General features: G+C 42.6%; 1 protein-coding gene across 3 annotated transcripts in view; it reads right to left on the reverse strand.

Moving 5' to 3' along the window:
* Nucleotides 1–17,135, reverse strand: part of scrib (scribble planar cell polarity protein) — a 71,472-nt gene that overhangs the window by 2,461 nt on the left and 51,876 nt on the right. For 2 of the 3 annotated variants that reach the window (XM_059326603.1, XM_059326602.1), the window contains 14 exons: nt 16,639–16,719; nt 11,405–11,476; nt 9,902–9,955; nt 9,083–9,205; nt 7,918–7,968; nt 6,502–6,660; nt 5,994–6,153; nt 5,673–5,892; nt 5,503–5,592; nt 5,232–5,414; nt 3,365–3,504; nt 3,032–3,069; nt 2,424–2,498; nt 781–835 (listed from right to left, as the gene is read on the reverse strand). In XM_059326603.1, coding sequence (XP_059182586.1) covers nt 781–835; nt 2,424–2,498; nt 3,032–3,069; nt 3,365–3,504; nt 5,232–5,414; nt 5,503–5,592; nt 5,673–5,892; nt 5,994–6,153; nt 6,502–6,660; nt 7,918–7,968; nt 9,083–9,205; nt 9,902–9,955; nt 11,405–11,476; nt 16,639–16,719 — 1,501 coding nt within the window. The remainder of the gene's footprint in view (nt 1–780; nt 836–2,423; nt 2,499–3,031; nt 3,070–3,364; nt 3,505–5,231; nt 5,415–5,502; nt 5,593–5,672; nt 5,893–5,993; nt 6,154–6,501; nt 6,661–7,917; nt 7,969–9,082; nt 9,206–9,901; nt 9,956–11,404; nt 11,477–16,638; nt 16,720–17,135) is intronic. The other variant, XM_059326604.1, reaches the window with a different exon arrangement.

Genomic DNA, 17,135 nt, shown 5'->3' on the forward strand with positions numbered 1-17,135 from the left:
AACAATGCATCCTGGCATTAAAAAGAATTACAGACTGACTGACTCAGAGTAAAATGGAAACTCAGTCCGTTTCCTCTTCAGATGCATTTGCACTGTAAGGAAGATTTAAGTCAGTAAACCATGCTTCCAAAATAAAGTTAGGGGAGAGTTCTGATGACTAATCTGCATGCATTTGCTGATTAACAAAAACGTCGTCATATAGTGTGCCTTCAAAAAACATCACAGTATAGTATGTCTTGGAAAAAAAGGTATAATATGTGGTAAAATATATATATATTTCTTTAAAAAGTCATATGCAGTAGAAAATGGCATTTAAAAGTCACAGTATAAGTCGGTTTCTTGGGTGCATGTAAATAAACTGACTAATAATAGATTCACTTAGAGCTCCTTGTAATCACTAGTTTCAGTCAACATTTTTTAAATTCATGCAGTCTAGATTAGGGTTAGTGTGAGAGGATTAATTTAGACAGCAAATTTCTCCACATTGCTCTCCACATCAGGTGCTGCTCCATAAGCGGTTGGCATCGGCAGGTGAAGCCACAGTTAGGCCACACAACTATCAGGTTAGAGTTTAAATGCACAAACCAACCATCACTCACACACACAGACAGACCCAAAAACACATGCACACAGGATCCTACCAATAGGAGCTGCTTATCCCAGGTAGTCACCTGAATCACAGGGGATACAAGAAATTGTCTGCACAAGGTTTTCTCACTTATCCCTTTCAAAAAACCTGTTATAGTAAAATTTGAAAAACTTCATAGCTACAGTGCTCACCTGGGTTGCTGGAGCCGTCGTCGATGAACTGCAGGTCGTCAGCTGCGTCGGGGGACTGGAAGAGAAGAGGAGACAGTAAATAGCTGGTCTGTGGGGGTGTTTCAGTAACCTGTATCCCAGGGGAAGCCATCACCATGTGAGCAGTGGAGCCGGCAGCGAGGGGATGTGCCAGCCGCTCACTGCCGCTTTAGCAGATAGCGCTGAAGCTCACAATCTGTCAGAGCCACAAAAGCCAGAGTACCTCTACTCGACTACTCCCCCAGCAGAGACTGGCATGTTAAAGGAAAGGGAGGTTAAGTTAGGTCATCAGTTCCGGGGTTTGTTGTGTAGTGCAGTCACATCCACAGAGAGACAGCCAACAGAGCAACAGGACAGCACCAACAAGAGTCACCAATGCACAACGAAAAACCAAGCAGTATGTTAAGTTGTTTAAGTTGTCAATGTGTAGATGCTATTGTATACCAACACCGGTAATGTTCCCCTCTTGCTATCAGCATTAAGAAGGTGTTCATTCTACTTACAGACACACTCGAGAGACCGCTATGACCTGCAGGTTGAGATCATGTGACCAACCTACTGCTAGGAAGCTAATCTGCTAGCATGCTGATATCGGCTGTCCGAGCTATTTTAATGTTATCCAACAGGACACTCTAGCTATGGGTTTTGATGTTTTATTATTTTTTATTGATGGCCTAGAAACCACACAAGTCTGCTTAGCTCATGTTTTATTGTCTCTGGCAGTATTGGCTCAAACTGTTGTGTGTGACTGGCCAATGGCCAACTAACTAATACTGCTTACATTGTGCAAACACTCACAATCACATACAGTGATATCAATTAAACTATTTCGACCAAAGAGAAAATACAGACAAACTCAGGTCACTGTACAACAACCACACCACACAAGATCCCAGCAGACCAACAGTGACAAACACAACCACAGATACTCGACCCGAAAAAGACCACTTGGAGACAAGCTCAATCCAGCACCAATCTGGGATTCCCTGCTTCCCCTCCAAGCTCCTCTTCCACACAGAGGAGAAGAAATTTCACACAAACCTACAGAAACCTTCTACCCTAGTGACAGCGCAGGAGGAGACCCTTCAGCAGAACAGAGCATGAGAGGAGTTCTACAGGAGGACATGTTATTCCTCTGCCTGATACGAGACCCATGCGTGGAACAAGGTAGCTGATGAAAGTGAATGTGAGAGTGGATGAGATGCAGGGTTTGTGGCCATTTCCCCCCCGGAACCAATTGTGGTTAGTGGGATCAAAAACCTGTCTGCGTCTCTGCAGCTGGTGAGTGTTATTGTCTATGATTGATTAGTTAGCTGAGAGATCGATGGGTGTGAAGGGTTACTGCTAGAGATGCTTACATTTGTGAGTGGGAGACCAGGAAGGGACCCAGGGCTGATTTGGTGTGTCATTTATGTAGAGTAAGCCTCTCTTTATTGTGCAAGAGTTAGTGAGCCAATCACTATAGTGCAGAGCAGGAAGTACTGATCAATCACGGAGCAGAAACCTAGACTTCAGTCGCACTGATGCCTCTTGATTAACAGAGAAACTAGAGGGGAGAGGCAGCAGGGAAAGCCAGGGGGAGGGGAGGAGGCCGGGGCCCCGGGAGCTCAGCATGCAGCCAATACCTGGATGTCGTATACGGGTTTGGAAGAAGGAATGGCAGCAAACTGTCGGTAGTCAAACTTCTTTGACGACAGGGACTAGAAGGATAGCAAACAGGAATGAGCAGAGGTCGAGGGGGGGAAAAGGGAGAAAAATGACAGGAAGAGGGTTGGACAAAGTATAAAAAGGAGGAGAATAGGGTGGAAATTTTACAGGAGAGGAGAAGGAATGAGAGAAAGGGATGAGGAAATGGAAAAAGGAGAGGTGGGAGGCAGAGAAGCTAATGGGTGATTCAAACAGCCAGCTGTGGCATATGATGGGAGAGCTGCGTGTTCTCAGCTCTGATTGGCTAGAGTGACAATGAGGAAGATGGTGGATTAATGTCAATGTGATTTGAAGCAAACTTCCCTTTTCCAGCTTGTAGACCAACAATCTTATGTGTTGCCTTTCTCGAATAAAGCACCTTCAATTAAACTGCAAAGTCAGTGTTACAGCTTTGTAAAAATATTTGCTGATTCAAGCTCTCCAAGTCCATTCAAAGGATACAGTGAACTATTCACATTGACACAAAGGCCAGTGGAAAGATCAGTCAAAAACAAAATGGAAATGAGAAAAAAGGTTTAGCGCTTACCAGCCGGCCCGGAGAGGTTAATCCTCGAGGACTGAGCTCTGTCAGAAGAAAAAGGGAAATGGGACGTTAGAGCAGAAAGGCAATGAGGGGAAGGAATCAATCTTTAGATTTAATTTGATATCAAGTAAGGAAGAAATGCAAATCAGGAAAGAATTGCAAGGGAATAAAAGTTTCTTAAAAATGAGGGATTTTTCTAATGACTAATTTTCCTGATATTGGGCAGAATTTTAAATTGAAGACTAGTTTAAAACCTGTCAATATTGAGCACAGTTCAAATCAAATCAATTTTATAAGAAGATGGTCTCAGTGGTGTTAAGGACAACAGCTTCCTACCTTCCATAGGTGTGGGAGAGGGTGTGGGGGCGGGCGAGGGCGACTCCGTCAGCTGGTCTAGTGTGCCACGTTTCTTCCCGTCCCGAGACTTGGCAATGACCATCTGTGCTTTCAGTGCATCCTGCTCCAGAGACTTCATTCTACAAGAAGAACAGCCACCATCAGATAAATGATGGAAGAAAAGCCAGGAAATAAATACAGAGACAGTAACTGACAGGCACACACACCGCTACAGGTGGGTGTTGTGCCGATCACTACTTATTTTGGGTGCTCCTTGTCCTGGTTTGCTGTCACAAACAACCAGTTTGATTTGATTGCACAATAAAAAAGGGAGGCATTCCAGGAAAAGGATTACCTACTGCTAGTAGGTTTACCCTCAACTCACAAACAGCTTGCAAACTTACTGCAGGATGTGTGTTAGTACAAATAAAAGTATGAAAATCAAGAGAACGGCAAGGCGCAGATGAAAAGAGAGGAGGAGACAAGACTGAGAAAAGAGAGAGAAAGAGAGAGAGAGAGAAGAATTGAATTGAATTGAATTGAGAAGGGGAACCAGAGGAGGCTAGAGATGGAAACAGCAAAGACGTGCAGAAGCAAGACAGCACTAGAAAGGCAGTGGAAGCACTGTCACAGTGTCGCTGCGAGTGCTTGCTTGGACCTTTCTGAACTCGGCCTCTAGCAAAATACCCCCAAAGCACCCCAGCACACCCCCACGATGCCGTGCGTCTGGCCCTGGTGGCTGGGGCCGAGGAGCAGACCTGAGCTGTGAGGCTGCAGAGGAGGTAGAGGAGGAGGTTGGGAGTTGGGGGCCCTCGGCCGGGCCCTGAGACGCCCTCACTCTGGCCTGGTAGAGCCTCTTAGCCAGGTCCTGCTCATACTGCCTAACATCCTCCTCTAGGCCACAGGGCCTGGGCCCCGCGAGGCCAGGGAGAGGGGGACAGACGGGACGAGAAGAGCACCAGGATGAAGGAGGAAGATGAGGAGGAGGAGAGGAAGGAAAGAAAGGCATACAGACAGAGAGAAGATAACCAAAGAATGGAAGGACACATTAAGAAGAGCCAGGAATAATAAATAAGATCCAATTTTTAGACATGAAAATAATAAGAGAGAAGAGAGACTTCCCACACACACACAGGACGGTGCTGCCACCACGCAGAATGAACCGTGAACTTGCATAAAAAAAAGCTGAACCTTGTTATTGACCACCAACCCCCTCTTATTAACACCACAAAATGTGAGCTTGACATTTAGTATTTAAACTTAGTCCAACAACAATATAAAGAACAAATAGTGGAAATGTTTTGGCCTTTTTCACCACATCATTTGTTGTACTTTTGCTCTTTGTTTTTCCACACGTATTTCTCTTCTTACGTCCCTGTGCTTCTCTCAGAGTGGTCAAGGTTTACATCACATGAACTGCAAGAGTAAACCCACTTTGGAACAAACTGAAGAAGTTGATTTATATTTATACCAATGTGGACGATGTTTCTGCTTCGCCCTGATCATCAGCCAGAAAGTTACTAAAGGCCACAACAGTTTCTTTGAAAAAGACGTCCTTTAATTTTACTGATGAGTTAATGAGTTAGAGAAGAGTAGGCGGCAGGGAAACATGAGAGCGATAGGAAGATAAGAAGACTAAAGACAAAGATAAAGTTACAAAATCAATATTCCTACACTGCTTTATCTGAGTTTTTAAAAGGGTTTAATCTAACTATATAGAATTGGTAACGGATTAATTTTCCATTCAACACATCCCTTTACTAGAAATACAAAGTAAGGAAAAATAAAAGCTTAAAAGACAAACAAAAAAGACCTGATGAGAGGTTTTGCCTTCTCAGTCAGAATGTGTGACATGTGTTGTATTTACCGTGCTGCCCTCCACATGGCTCTCTTCTCCGCCTCCAGAGCTCGTTTCTCAGCAGGGGACAGGTCCTTGTCAGGGGCCACAGCCAGCTCGGGGCTCTGCATACGGAGCCTCTCTTGATGTCGGCGCTCTGCTTTGGCTGTGCGGATGGGAGCCGCAGAGTCCCCGGGGTACACTGGGATCAGACTGAGGGGACACACGAGAGGCAGTGATGACTAGAGGGACAGAAACAAACAGAAGAAACACTTGGAGACGTCGTGTGCGGTGAGTTTACCCCGTCATGGAGTTGGGCCTCTGCTCCAGCCTGAAGCTGTCCTCCAGTGAGTTCCTCTGAGACTCTCCTTTACCATCAACAGAGGAAGGCCTATGAACAAAGAAATACTATGAGCTGAGGATATAAAAAATAGTTTAAAGCAATAATAATAACAATAAACAGCCTCTCACCCTGAGCTGCCGCAGTAGCTCGGCGGCGTGACGTTGTAGCTTGGTGGAGTGGCGCAGTGCTGTGTCGGGGTGGATACTGGCTCCACGTTGTACTCCACTCCATCCAGTAAAACTTTACCAGTTGCCTTCATCTGTGCCACCTGCTTTGCCAGGTCCTCCTCCTCATCCTCCTCGTCTTCATCCAGCAGGTACTCCCGCGCCCGCTGCTCAAACTTCCTCTCTGAGGCGAAATGAACAGACACACGGGTGTAAATTTCAAAAGTCAGATGTTTTTGGAAGTTATTGGCAATGGACACTCAAAAAGAAACAACGGAAACAAACCTTCTTCCTCCCTCATTTTCTTGAGGTCATCTTCTCCAACTAGAGACACTCGAGGTTTGGGTTTCTCTGGTGTCTGCTGCTTCACGTCAATCTCAAAATACTTCTGTCTGTCCCTGAAGGAGCGCTGCTCTGGGCTGTCCTTACCACCAGGAGAAGGACTCTGTAGGAGGAAAAGTAGTGATTACAAAATGATAATAACTACTACAACTGATACGAGCTGAGGCTGCAGCACCTGAAGATTTTACCGCCATTTGCCAAAAGAGCAGAAGAGATCACAACAGACACCGAAGAGAGAAGTATCACAGCGAGCAGAAAGACAAAATTAGCCACTGAATCAGAACCCGGCACCATTTAACTGATTCAAGGTCAATTAACTAGCAGTAGACAGCAGTAACATGGCCGTCTCCCAGTGTCTGGGAGCAGAGACACCACCACCGATTAAAGCCAAGCACACCGCAGCCCAGACGGAGAACAGGGCTGCTGTCGATGTGGCGGAGGCGGTGGATACCTGCAGTTCCCAGGACGGCTTGGAGAAGCGAGGCACTGCTGCCAGGCTCATATACTCCCGACGGTCAGGTGAGAGGAGGGGGGAGCGGGGCGAGCTGGTTGAACCCTTACCCTCCTGACCGTCTATGTCATCTTCAAACACCTCGTTGATCAACTGAGGCTGAAAATGCCACATAGGTCGTCATCGGACTGTCACAATAAGAGCCCTTGGTATGTCACTACAGTAAGCTTTGAGCATATTTTTTATCCTTGCAGCTGTAGAATGAATATTTACTGATCATATCTGCCTGATTATAAGAAGACTATTCTCTCGTTTTACTTTTCTTTTTTTCAAATGTTTATCCATTCTACTTTTTTATTATTTATCTGGGGATTTCTTTTGTTTTTATGATTTTGTAAAGTTCTTAAACATGTTTTGAAAAGTGCTTCCACAAATAAATTGGTTGTTATCATAATCTGTTTTTGGTCCTTTTGTCCTTTTCCAAGAACAAAAATCTAAAATCTTTTCACCATGACATTGACAGTGAAATTGGTCATTTTTGGCTGCTAAACAGCTGATTTGGTCCTGTTTTCACTAGTCAAGGATTTATTTTCTCTGTGGCGGCAAAACACATGAAAATCAAAAACTCCTGCAGTTTGAACCTGGCTTATGGAAATCACTGGGCCAAACAAACTTTAAAACACACCCTACAAAAGGACTTGTGAAAAAAACACATAGCCTAGCAACATTACGGTTACAAACAACATATAATGCAGCATGGGTTAAGTCTCAATCAAAAAGAATATGACTGTATAAGGGCTGTAAAGGCAGAGTACTGCAGCTGCAATTTCTGCAGAAAATCACCAATAAAAAGCTTCTAAGCCAAAAACTACACAATCAGACATGTTACAGGAGGAATGTGATCTGAAACTGGGGAGAAATTAACAACATCGGCATTGAGGATTTCAAGTTTCGCTGATGTTAGCTACATGTAGCAGTGGCTGAGATTGGATTGTAAAAGCATTGTAGTAATGTGCCTGGAGCAGATGACCATAATATATATAAAAATCGGTTCGAGCTGGAAGTAAAAACGGTCAGAAATCTGAGGTTTTGGCTTTGTATTAATTTCACATATGTTTACTGCATTACTTGACACTTTGGCTATTTTTAATCCCTGTAGCACCATATCATGTAATAACTTCCTGATAATGTAATAACGCCTGAAAAAGTAATACAATTTGCAATTAACTTGATCGAAAATGTAATAAAACCAAATGATTTAATAACTTCACCAATAATGTAATAAAATAAATTAACATATCAAAAGTTGCAGAATTTTTTCAGCCGTTATTACATTAAATATAATATATCTATTAGGTCCACTAGGTACAACAGACAGCTATGCTTTAAATATTTTTGGTCAGTATGTTGACTCACCTCTGGAGAAGGTTGTTTTGGGTGGAAATTGTTCCTCACAGCGTACAGGTCCTATTGGACACAGGAGGATGTTAAAAAATGAAGTAATCTTAGACGGAGGACAAAGACAGAGATACAGAGCAGGCAGACTGATTAGCACATAATAAATATATAAAACAGGAAGATTGAATATTAGTACACGAGCCACACATGGATGTACGAATGGATCAAGACTCAACACCAGTATGACAGATGATGGCACTGGAGTACAAAAAACCAACGATGAACGCATTCCACACGTCACAGCACGTCACATTCCCCCCGACACGGCGCAGGCTCCTTATAGGACAAGCCTGCTCCAGTCAGGAGGGGGCGGGGGGGCGAGACCAACCAATCAGCACAGCATGCTTTTTGTCGTTGTGACCCGGGCGAGTCCGGGCAGCACGGCCTACCTGCGGCGGCTCCAGCACTGCCAGTGAGCGAGGCACGGCGGCAAACGCCTTGTATGCCTGCTTGACATTCATGGGGAACTCGTCGGGCGAGGTGGGGGAGGGGGCGCGAGGCTGCAGGGGGAGGTTTGGAGGGGCATGGAGGGTGGGGTAGGTTCATATGGTAGAGGAGCCGAGGGGAAGAAGAAGAAGAAGAAGAGGAGGAGGTGGGAAGGACGGACAGACAGAGACATGGAGGAGAGGGTAGACTATGAAAAAAACCAGCAAAGTTGAAGGAGACTGTGGAGGAGAACATGTGAACAGCATGGCGGCTGGTTTCGTGTGAGAGAGGACGGGAGTATGCCAGAGAAAGACAGACAGTGGAAAGTCCAAAGCCATGACAGACTTTTCTGTATGAGCACCTTTGTGAAACACATGAGATGAAATCATAGCTTCTTCATTATTTACCAATCCAGCTATGCTGCTTGCCATAGGAAGAAATAAGTGGAATATTTCAGAATTATGAGAAATGATCTGATTGAGGAGCTCAGAGTCGAGCGGGATGCTCCAGCACCTGCACAGACTCGACTCCCCTGTGCGTTCAAATAGCCTTCCTTTTTCTTTGGTTGTAGCCTCTTTTTTGAAACAAAAACAAAATGATCTGTATGTCTGCTGCACTGCTATGAAACGCTGTGTTTTGGGGGCACGGAGCTGAGAGTGGATAGAAAACAGCACTATGTGGTGGTGAGGGGTCTTACAGAGGTCTGGGAGTTGAAGGGGGAGGGGCCATGCTGGAAGGGGTTAGGACTGTGGCCGTCCGGAGTGGCAGGAGAGGGGGTCTGCCGCACGCGCCCGACTGGCTGGATGGCACCCGGTCGTGTCTGGAGAGAAAACAAATGTTATTTGATGTAAGAAATCAGTCGAGGAAAATCTGTCTTACAATCTGAACAGCACACAAAGAAAAACTTTTCATTCAGACGTACCAAACTTTAGAATGAATGCCAACTCAAAAGGAATGGAGTGAATGGTGGATATTAATCTGAGCATAATTTAACATTCAGACTACTATTCCGTCTATGAGGTTTTAAAGTTCAACACCAGTCTGTACCAAACAATATCAAATTATCTCTACAATCTCAAACTTAACTTACTGACTTAGTATCTAAAATAATAGTCAATGTTTTAAGATAGTAAGTTATTACTTTGAAAAATTTTCTTAAGCATCACAACAGTATGAGAATGTTTCTCATTAATTACATTTTTTCCCTTTCATTTTTATATGATTACAAGCATCAAGGGACAGTCCAGAAGTTACTCTGGATGGAAACGCTCATATAGTGTGCTAATATATTTTTTAATTTTATTTTTCCCTCTTTTTTCAAACTATTTAAATGCGGAGAAATCCAAAAACATCATACAAAAAAAATAATTTAACAAAGAAAACCCATTACAAATATGTGTTAAAAATGCAAGTATCTTGCCCTGATATTCTAAACCAGGGTGATGAGTCTCTAACGCTATTTTACTATAAGAGTTATTTTCTGAATGACTTCTTTGTAAACTACACAGAGACTCACTGATGATGGAGAGTTGTCGTTGGCAATAGGAGTGGAGGCGTAATGAATGTTTGCCTGCAAAATGAAAATGAAAATAAAACAATGACAATGAAATAAGATCCATGAATTGACTGACACCATCTACTTGAGTTTCAACCAACATTGCATACAGTCACTACAGTTTAACTTCTATAGGATGATGCCAGGCCAAATAAAGACACTATCAAACAATGCAACACCACAAGGGTTTACCTTGAGCCAATCTGAGCATCTTTTTCACATTTTGACAGCTATCCCAGTTCCTCATAAATTATAAACATAGTATTTGTACTACACTGGTAACTTTGCTCAAGGAAAAATTGACATTTTATTTTGTGAGAGAATATGAAGCCACAGCTGGTCAGTAGAAACATTAAAGGGATAGTTCAGATTCGTTAAACTGGGGTTGTATGAGGTATTTATCTAAAGCCACTATACTTTCTATTATCTATATCAGTGCAAGTGTATGCTAATTTATAATATTTTCACAGTGTTATATTGTCATAAGATAGCCCTGTTCAGAAGCTGTTGTATTCTCTTCAAAGCCACCAGACTCATTTGACAAAAAAAAATTAATTTTAACTTGCAGACCACCAGCATTGCTGGTCTACTGCTGCATCAATTGGTTAGTTTGCTTGTGTTATTGTTTAACTTTGGCTAAATTAAACTAACCCTTTAAAAAGGCAAAAGTCACACAGTAACACAAAAAAATCTAACTGATCAAGGCAACGGTAAACCAGTGGCTCCTATGAGATAAAATTAGTGTTTTTGTCAATGGAGTCTGGTAGCTTTGAAGAGAACATAGAATCTGTGTCAACTTAAACATGGCTGTTTGATGGCAAGGTAAAGTGGTGCAATATTCTAAATACAGTGTACATTTTAAGTGAATGTGTTTTGCGGCTGGCCCATCCACAGCAGAGGAATAGCTTGACTTCTGTATTGGTACTCCTGCTTCCTTTTCAAAACCCTGGCTGTGCTGACCGCTACTCTGTAAAATACACTGACTATGGAAAAGTACCCCATACAACTCCAAAGTATCCTAAATACCCATTTAATGACAATCATAAAAAAATCTTTCCTTCTAATGAATGCACATCCAGTCTGCATGAGGCAAAGCATCAGTAATCAGCTGGCCATGGAGAAGCAGTCACATGCTTTTCAGACTGTAGCAGACACAGTAGCTGAACTAGTTATTAACAGATGGCGGGCTTAGATCAGCCAACACATGTGCTATAAAAAAAGGAAAAAAATCCAGGCCAGAGCAGAGAGGGCCACAAGACCCACTTACGAAGCGGGTCTCCCTGCCTGTGTACAGGGAGCTGTTGGAAGAGTGGACGCTGGGCTACGTGTGAAAGGAAAGGTCAAAGGGGTCAACTGTAAAATACCTCTTCTATAGTGGTAGAAAATGACTCATGGAAAAGGAGAAATAAAGTCAAAAGATGGGAGGAGGATGGTGGAGGAGCGCTGGGTGTTAATGCTGCTCACCGGTTGGATGGTGGGAGAGTAGGGTGCTTCCCTGATCGGGCTCTCTGTCCTGTGGAAGTCAGAAGGAGGCGCCTGGAAAAACAAAGATCAAACACCAAAATCGTTAACAACTGCTCTTACTTTCACTCTGCAAAGAAACACCAAAACAAGATTCACTGGTTAGTCCTGTGGAGAAGTGATCATCAAGTAAAGTCCACCAAAAATAAGCTCTTGCTGTTAAACATGCTCTTTTCTGTGCGTATCTGCAGGTTGTGCTCCTTCGTGACTGATGACCTCCCTCGCAGCTGTTGGGACAGACATTCCAGTCGGTCCTGACTATGTATCGACTATGTGCCCAAATACCTCGCGAGGTGCCATGAGCTCTGAGCTGCTCACAGCAGAAAAACCCGGTGGTTACAACCTGGATTCACATCCAGAAAAATACAGTTCTACATCCCAAAATTTTCACAAAGCTCTGATGCAATTGAACGATCCTTTTCAAAGGACACATGTGAGCCAAACAACAAACTGTGCGCAGTAACACACCATGCTGCCTCCACACCACACTCAGGCAGGCGGCTTGCCTTGCTGAACAACCATGGCTGCAGCTGGCCCGGCTTCCCGTAGCCCACAGGAGGCCCCGACAGGATCTGCTCTCCCGGCGGACGACCCTTTCCTTTGCGATTGGCCACTAAGAAAGGGTTCTCTTTGAAGCAGATCGGCTGAGAGTCCACCAGGCTTTCCTCTTCTTCTGGCTCAAATGTTGATGAGTTAATGGTCGTTGATGAGCCAGCACTGTCTGTGGTGGAGGTACCGTTAGGAGAGAACTGAGATCCATGAAGATAATCGTGCTCCGAGTTAGGACCAGGGCAGGACTCGGGGTCCATGTGGCTGAGTGGTTGTGTGGGGTGGCCTAACCCAAAGCCCAGTGGCTCTAAAGGGGCTCCATACTGGGCCTGCAGGGGGGCCTCCATGGGAGCAGTCACACTTACAGAAGTAGAGAACTGGACAGGAGCAGAGGAAAGAGGGAAGACAGATACAGTAAAGTGACACTGATAACAAAGACTTAAAGAGAAGGTTTTATTCACTCAAACTGTAACACACAAAAGGGAATTATTGGGAGCAGAATTTAATGAATAAAAGCTGAAAGTCTAGAGGAAAAAAAAGAATAGAGGAGGAACTGAAAAAAGCATAAGAGTGAAATTAAAAGGATAATCCTAGTTTATTACAAAATGTATTCAATTTTCACAAATTTGTCTACTCAAACTTTATTGCAAGGCCAATGCGTTACAGCTTGTTGCCTTAATCAGCATCATTCATAAAATTGTTCCATTGCTACAAATCTTGCTGAAGTTTTGACCTCTTTATATTTCTACACTTTTGAAATAGATGAAGTTGTGCCAGAAACCACCACTCTGCTTCTACATTTTATAACTTTAGCCATTATTTCAAATCACTTATAATAACATTGTTCTAAATCAAATAAATCCTTAGATCTGGGAACACTACGTAGTGGCTACTACAGGAAAACACTTCAAATACTGGCTTTCATCACAATTTAAAGGCACTATGTTCAGAGGTAAAATCCTGTTTAACATAATGTCTTGTGCACTCACTTTTACCCCACCTTGCACGAGGAAAACTATAAGTACACCAACTTTTCCAGTACACTAGGCCAATAAGTTGAATAATGAAATACAAATGAGTAAGAATTTTAATGTCTGTTGTATTTTCTCCTCTAAATAACAACCTGCTTTATGTTCTGACTGCCTGCTTGCAATTTTTTCTTGTGTGACTTCTTTTTCATGATGTTGCCAACTAGTGACCTCAACAATTGTTAGTTAATTGAAACTCATCAACAAGCGTAATCTTTTAAGAGCAGTTGTTAATTGCGAGCAAAAATCTACAAAGGCAGACGAGTTTCATCTCCATGACGTAGGCCACTGTCAATAAACTTAAAACAAATGCATCAAAAATAAACATGCTCTATTACAACCCAACAAATTAAATCTGACATAAGAAGAAGAGTAATTCCTGCATGTCTTAGTTGTGCATCTATAAATAGACGCTTGACACACAAGCTTCCAGCTGCTAAAAAGAGTTACTCACTTCACTAAATCTTTCCTGAAGCCTGAAAGATAAGTTTCTCAGCTAGCCATCATTCAAGACTTGTTAACTGCTGCTTTATGCCAAGAGACACATTACTACAGTCCAGACTCTCAGCCTCTGCCTTAAATAACCATATTATCAGATCAGCGAGACACTCCGGCTCCAGCACACCTTCAACTCTTACTGTACTGAGCATAGAGGACTGGTGATGTCACTGTAGGAGGGGGAAATGTAATGTTTAACCCAACCCATGTAAAGAAACCTGAAACTGCAAGTGCAACCGAAGAAGTGTGGTGTTTTTATAAACCCAACACTGATGAATTCCTCCTAAAAAGCCTCAAGTAAACCCAGATAAGTTTGGAATGTATCCGACGTGACCTTGACATATCTGCTGATAATCAGAATAGCCCGACTAAGAATACAACAAGCATTGTGGGGCAGTAATGTGGGTCCCTACATGCTGACTATAAGAGTCTGTGGTGTGATGAGGGTCAGTGGGCTGGAATGTGAACGAGTGCCCTTTTGGCACCGACACAAACTGTGAGGGACAGCTGGGGTTTGGTGTGAGAGAGGAGAGCATGCCGACACAGTGAGCCCGCCATGCTGGGAACCAGTAACTGAATCTTTTGTCCTCCATACTTGTAAAACCATGTTGTAAGTGTTTGTCAGAAGAATATTAGTTAGAGAGAAGACATCTAGTCTATTTTTGTATATTGTTTGTTTCATCTTTGTAGTTTTTCAGCTCCTATTTTATAATATTTCTGAATGTTAAATGAAATACCTGTCTCCATCTTGTTAAGTATTGGTGGAGTGTAAACACTTGGACATTGACTAAAAAAGGACGAGCAATGAATCTCTGGGCACCTCACAATTTAACTATGATTCAGAGCTCTACGATGCAATTATAAAACGATCAGGGCATTCTAATGCATCAAATTTTTGTACATGTTCTAGTTTTAAAATGGAGCCATGTGTCATATGTGGGCTAAGATCTAGTTAGCATGATTCATGGGAGGTCCAGGCTTAATATTACAGGGACTTTTCCACCCCACCCACCACTGCAGGGCAGTCACAATGGACTAATGCTCGCTCGCTGTTAGGACACAGTGTAAAATGGAGACATGAAGTCACATTGTAGCAGGTTGAAGCACTTTAATCATATGCTTTAATTTAGCACAAGTCCAGGAATCAATCATGACAGATCGTTGTAGGGATGACTTATTTTTGTAGTATGGCCCTGGTTCCCTCGACAGGAAGGTTAACGGTATTTCTTTTAGATTCTTTCAGAAAATAAGCTCTGTGGCAACAAGGATGTATGATATTGACAATTTTTTCCCCCTAGCAAGATAATCTTCACAAATTAACACCGCTATGATGATTTTTGAAGCGTAAATGTAATAATCAGAAGTAAAACGCTAACCTTAGGCTATAAATGAACCATAATGGTGTCTTATGACTTCAGCGTCATCACCACTAAGCTGACAATGACATTTAATGTCCCGATAACCTCTGTACTCTCATTTAGCCACTTGTTAGCCACAGCCTGCTTTAAGACGCATAATGGGTTAAAAATTCACAAGTGGGGTCCTGACTGATGTATTTTATGACATAAGACAAAGCATGAAAAGCTCTAAAGCTTTTTTTTTCAGACATCTAACCAAAAACCTCACTGACTTCGAGATGAGGGAACCGGCGGAAGCACAAAGATGCACATTTTTACAAAAGCTAATACGCACCTCTGTAACAGATCATGCCTGAACCCTTACTTCATAGTAAAATCATAGCAAAAACTCACTATCACTTAAAACGGAACCCTATTTGGCTTTGTTAACATATCTAATCCAACATTTTCAACAAGAACTATCTAGTTTTTAGGTTAAATCTTTGGTAACTACTTGCAGGCTGTAATAAAGGGTCACTGTGATACAGTTTGAGGAGGAACACGTGTGCTGGAGCAGCATATCCAGCTCAGAACATTAACAGCTGCATATGAAACGTATTGACATTCTCCCGGACAATTTAAAAAAGGACAAGTAGGGCACACAAACAAAGTCCTGATAGATTCTATTCGAAGTTATGTGACCCAGTGATTCCTTAGGTATTCTTATAGATCAAGTAGTAAGCATGAGAAACGGAACAAGCCTTCTAATCCTCTTGGTGATTAGATTTCAAAGAACATTTAAAAGTCTAAAACTGAGTCAAAATCCTAAAATCTTCCATTTGACACCTAACACAGACACACAGCCAGATCAAAATTAAGTAGAGAGTGAGAAGGACGACAGAAAGAAAGAAAAATAAACCTAAAACTGTCAGCTCTCACCGCTCTATATACTCACTTTCAGATGGGAACAGGACAGAGCTGTACGTCCACTCAAACTCCTCTGAGGACTTTCGAAACCGCAAATGAAACACTTGTCTGTCCCTCTTAGACGATACTGACCCTCCCCGTCTAAAACCCCACCCACCCAAGAGACTCCATCCAATTCAGAGCCAGATGCAGGTTTAAAATATCGCAGAGGAAAGGCCGGTTGATAGCGGGCAGCTGTCCCCTTCCCCCTCCTCTATCTCACCACTTCTTTCACACACTCTTCATCAAGCAGGACAGTGCATGCCCCTTGGCCTCGCTTCCTTTCAAGTCCACCTCCTCCTGTTCTTTATAGATATTTTCTTTTTATCCACAGTCTGTTTCATTTGTTTTTATTTCCTTGATTCTGGGTCTTCACTTTCTTTTTCCAAACTTGTTGATCTTCACGTTATCTCTTCAATCAGGGTTAATCACATCCAATCTTGTTATTTTATGAAGGACATGATTGCATCACTTTGCCATGATATGTCGTATGGGTCTGGCCTTGGGGCCACCGTCAGTACTGTTGACTTGGAGTGAGGTGAACATTCTTGCTCCTGGAGGGGCAACTGGTCGGCTCGGAGTTTCCCCGGGACATAAAAACAAGGCATTCCATGACAAGGTCTATTCTGAGCTTCGAAGGCCATTTCCAACATAGCCCACACAGAAATACAGATAATTTACAGCTTGAGAGGTCTGCACTCTTTCCCAAACACGTTGAAAAGGATTCATAACAGTTAGTGTAGAAACATGTGTATATTCTGCTGCTGTCAGAAGACATTAAGTATAAAGGGAGACTTACTCTGTTGAGCTTCTGCAGACTGGTGGTGGGCAGAGCTGCCAGGGTTTTGTAGTCAAGTTTTAGAGGTCCAGTGCCGATGTTCTAAAGAGGAATAAATAGAAATCAGAGGTGAGAAGGGTAAATGTGTGAGGTTTATTACACAGAAATACAATAACATATTAAAGTGAATCAGTTTTACTGCAGAAGATGTATAGAATAGTAGAAAACCATTTCTGTGATGAGGATCCACAACTTTTTCTTATTCTTACAAACCCAGTGAAAATATAGGAAACTAATCAATCCTTTTAGCAAGTATTATCTGTATTGACTTTATTTGCCTGAAAAAAGAGTGTTTTCTTCATTTTTCTGGTATAGAGCTGAAGTGTGATTAGTTTGGTTAGATATCGCCATCGTTATCATCCTTTACCTGCCAAAAAAGCTTAGAAAAAGTTATTTTTTCATGTGGGAAAGTAACCATTTATATTCCCAATATGTGATCATTTTACTTAATCTAAAAT

The sequence above is a fragment of the Centropristis striata genome, chromosome 23 (assembly GCF_030273125.1).
Source record: "Centropristis striata isolate RG_2023a ecotype Rhode Island chromosome 23, C.striata_1.0, whole genome shotgun sequence".
Lineage (NCBI taxonomy): Eukaryota > Metazoa > Chordata > Actinopteri > Perciformes > Serranidae > Centropristis > Centropristis striata.